Source organism: Vigna unguiculata, chromosome 5, assembly GCF_037176805.1.
Source record: "Vigna unguiculata cultivar grain cowpea cultivar isolate G323 ecotype 2 chromosome 5, ASM3717680v1, whole genome shotgun sequence".
In the NCBI taxonomy this organism is placed as follows: Eukaryota; Viridiplantae; Streptophyta; class Magnoliopsida; order Fabales; family Fabaceae; genus Vigna; species Vigna unguiculata.
In genome coordinates, this window is record NC_140796.1 from 28,554,756 (window position 1) to 28,558,271 (window position 3,516).

General features: G+C 42.4%; 1 protein-coding gene across 1 annotated transcript; it reads right to left on the bottom strand.

Annotated features, from left to right (window-relative positions):
- Nucleotides 1-345: 345 nt before the first annotated feature.
- On the bottom strand, nt 346-2,557 carry LOC146886327 (uncharacterized). The gene is made up of 6 exons (XM_085673396.1): nt 2,374-2,557; nt 1,951-2,198; nt 1,335-1,439; nt 781-1,178; nt 549-664; nt 346-485 (listed from the first exon to the last, which is right to left on the bottom strand). Exons 1-6 carry the CDS (start codon nt 2,555-2,557, stop codon nt 346-348), a joined length of 1,191 nt encoding a protein of 396 aa, XP_085529522.1.
- Between the last annotated feature and the right edge of the window lie 959 nt (nt 2,558-3,516).

Here is a 3,516-nt window from a genome sequence, read left to right on the forward strand (position 1 = left end):
ATATCCCAACATGCATGTGAATCAGAAAAACATTGGAAAGAGTCAAGCCAAGGCCACTGTGCAAGCATTCAAGAGGCATATATCATACAACAAAGAACAGAGAGTGGCTCAAATTCTCACACAGGGTAAAACAATTCCAAATGCAACTTGACATGCAAAGAGAAAGCAAGGATATCAATCCACAGACTAACCAACAACTCATCCTCCAAAGTGAAGTGAGTGTCCCAAACAGAAAATAAAAACATAACACAAATTAACAAAAAGGAAACAAATAAAAGGAAACAACAACAGACAGACTTGTACAAGTGCAATAAAAGTAAAGAAGGGGAAATAAAACTCCCTGAATCATGGTGAAACAAAAGTACGGTCAAGCAGGGAAGTTTCCTCCACAACAGTATCCACCAAGGCAGGGTTACTGAGGAATGGCTTCAAACGATACCCATTCACTTTGAAGCTCTTATCGGTGGACAGGCTTTTGATTTCAACTGCACCATAATGATAAACATTAGTAAAAACAAAAGGGCCAATCCACTTTGACCGTAACTTACCCCCCGTGAGTCCAAGTCTAGAGTTATACAGTAACACTTGCTGACCAACAACGAACTCCTTTCTACCTATGAAGCTATCATGGAATCGCTTGGTCTTCTCTTTGTAGAACAAAGTTCTGATATACCTCCAAACGGATCTCATCTAACTTGTTCAACTGCATCTTCCTTTCCTCACCAGCTTGATCAAGTGAGAAGGTGGCATGGCTTACCAAAGACAACCTGATAAGGAGACATCCCTATAGGTGCCTTGTAAGCAATCCTGTGAGCCCAAATAGCGTCCTCAAGTTTATTGCTCCAATCCTTCCTGTTGGGCTGCACAATCTTCTCCAAGATCCTCTTGATTTCTCTGTTTGAGATCTCGGCTTGCCCATTAGAAAGTTTGTGCACAACCCTATACTTTTGAAGCAAAACCCCCATGGATCTATTGCAAAAATAGGTGCCCTGGTCACTAACGATAGCTCTAGGAACTCCAAACCTGCAAAATATCTGAGACCTAACAAAGTCTACAACAACTCGAGCATGATTAGTTCTAGTGGCTTTGGCTTCCACCCATTTTGCAACATAATCATTAGCAAGCAAGATGTAAGTAAAACCAAAGGAAACAGGAAAAGGGCCCATGAAATCTATACCCTAAACATCAAAGACCTCACAAAACAACATGGGTTGTTGAGGCATCTGTTGTTTCCAAGAAATGGCTCCTCCTTCTCATTGGCATTCCTCACACGTGCTACAAATCCTCCACGCATCCTTGAAGATGGTAGGCCAATAAAATCCACAATCTAGCACCTTGCGAGCTGTCCTTTGTGTGTCATGATGACCACCAGGTGTAGATGAATGACTAAGTTTAAGGACCGAGTCAATCTCATGGTCCGGAATGCATCTCCTGATAACCTGATCAATGCACATTTTCCACAGATAGGGGTCATCCCAGATGTAATACCTAGCATCGCTCTTGAGTTTATCACATTGAGCTTTGGATGCTAGGGGAGGAAAAATAGAAGCAGCAAGATAATTCACGATGTTAGCAAACCAAGGTGAGGGAGAAGTAGAGAGTGTCAACAAACTTTCATCGGGAAAGTCATCCCAGATTGGGGAAGCACCATTAGTAGACCTCTCAATCCTGCTCAGGTGGTCTACAACCAAGTTTTATGCCCCGCTCCTATCACGGATCTCCAAATCGAATTCTTGGAGCCAGAGCATCCATCTTATCATTCGAGGCTTTGATTCTGCCTTCTTCAATAGGTACTTAAGAGCTGCATGGTTAGTAAACACAATAATAGGAGAACCAAGCAGATAAGATCTAAACTTTTCAAGTGCAAAAACTACCATAAGAAGCTCCTTTTTCTATTGTGGTGTAGTTTGCTTGGGCAGCATCTAATGTCCTGGAGGCGTAGTAGATTACCCTCGGTTGTTTGTCAATTCTTTGAGCTAGAACAGCCCCTAATGCATAGTTGGATGCATCACACATCAGCTTGAACGGGACTGTCCAATCGGGCGCCTGAATGATTGGAGTGGTGGTCAGGGCCTTCTTAAGGCAATCAAAAGCCTCTTTGCATCCTTCATTAAAGATGAAGTCAACGTCCTTTTGCAGTAAGTTAGACAATGGAAGGGCCTTTTTACTGAAGTCCTGAATGAAACACCTATAGAACCCTGCATGGCCAAGAAAAGAACGAACCTCTCGCACAAAAGAGGGGTAAGGCAATTGTGAAATAATTGAAATCTTGGCAGGGTCAACTTCAATGCCCTAACTCGAAATTATGTGCCCCAATATTATGCCTTGTTCTACCCTGAAATGGCTTTTCTCAAAATTGAGGAACAGATTTACCTATCAATGCTGACACATTTCTCCCCATGTTGATCTTCTCGTTTCCCTTTAGCCTCTTCTTGTGTGTGCACAACTCCTTCAAGAACTTTGCATATCTGGGAATCTGTTTGATGGCATCCAACAAAGGTATGTTCACCTCCACCTTCCTGAATGTTTCTAGGATCTCCTTGTCAACCTCTTCCATCTTCTTACTTGGAATGGCTCTTGGAGGGAAAGGAAGAGGTATGGAAGGTGTAATAGTAGAGGTGGAAGGCGTAGAAGTCACACCAGATGTGGAAGGACCAGCTGCATGAGCATCATGCTTTCTCTAAAGTGTGGCAAGGTCGACTTCCTTTTGAGGTGTAGGCTCACGAGTGTCAAAGTCTGGATTGAGGCCCTAGTCTCCTGCTAGAATTGCATATTTTGAAGTGTCATCACTCTAACCAACTCTTCTAATGAAGTAGAAGAAGAAGGTACAGGTGCTGCAGTAGGAGCTGGTGTGGGTATAAGTGGAACCGGAGCAGCTTGTGCAGGTGCAGCTCTTTGTTGTGGAGGTGGCTGCACATTTTGAAATTGTTGGTTTTGCTGGTGTTGGTTGCCTTGGCTTCCCCATCTCAAATTAGGATGATTCCTCCATCCTGGGTTGTATCTGTTTGTTAACAAATCATGGTTTTGTTATTGTTGTTGGTGGGGCCTATTGTTGTTGAAAATATTAGCTGCATAGGCGTGAAGAGTATCCACTAGTGTAGAAGAAGTAGCAGCTTGTTGTTGCAATGCTGTGTAAGAGTCTGTAAAATGATCAATAGATGTACAAAGGCCACAAACTCTTGCAACTAGAGCTCCCTAATTGGAAGCAAGGTGATTGACCAGTGTGGTAAGAGCATCAATCTTACTCTCCAACTTCTTGGTATATTTGGTTGCCCTTACATCATGTACTCCTCTAATAGTTATAGCATCACTCCTTGTTCCAAATTGTTGAGAATTGGAAGCCATGTTCTCGATTAGTTGCCTGGCTGCAAGTGGGATCATGTTACCAAGAGCACCAATGTAAAACCCATAGAATTTAATTAATTAATAAATGCAGAAGGGGAAATAATTATGACGTTAAATTATGGTTGGTATGATGTGGAAAAGTACTAGCTCAAATGGTTGAGAGTACTTTGA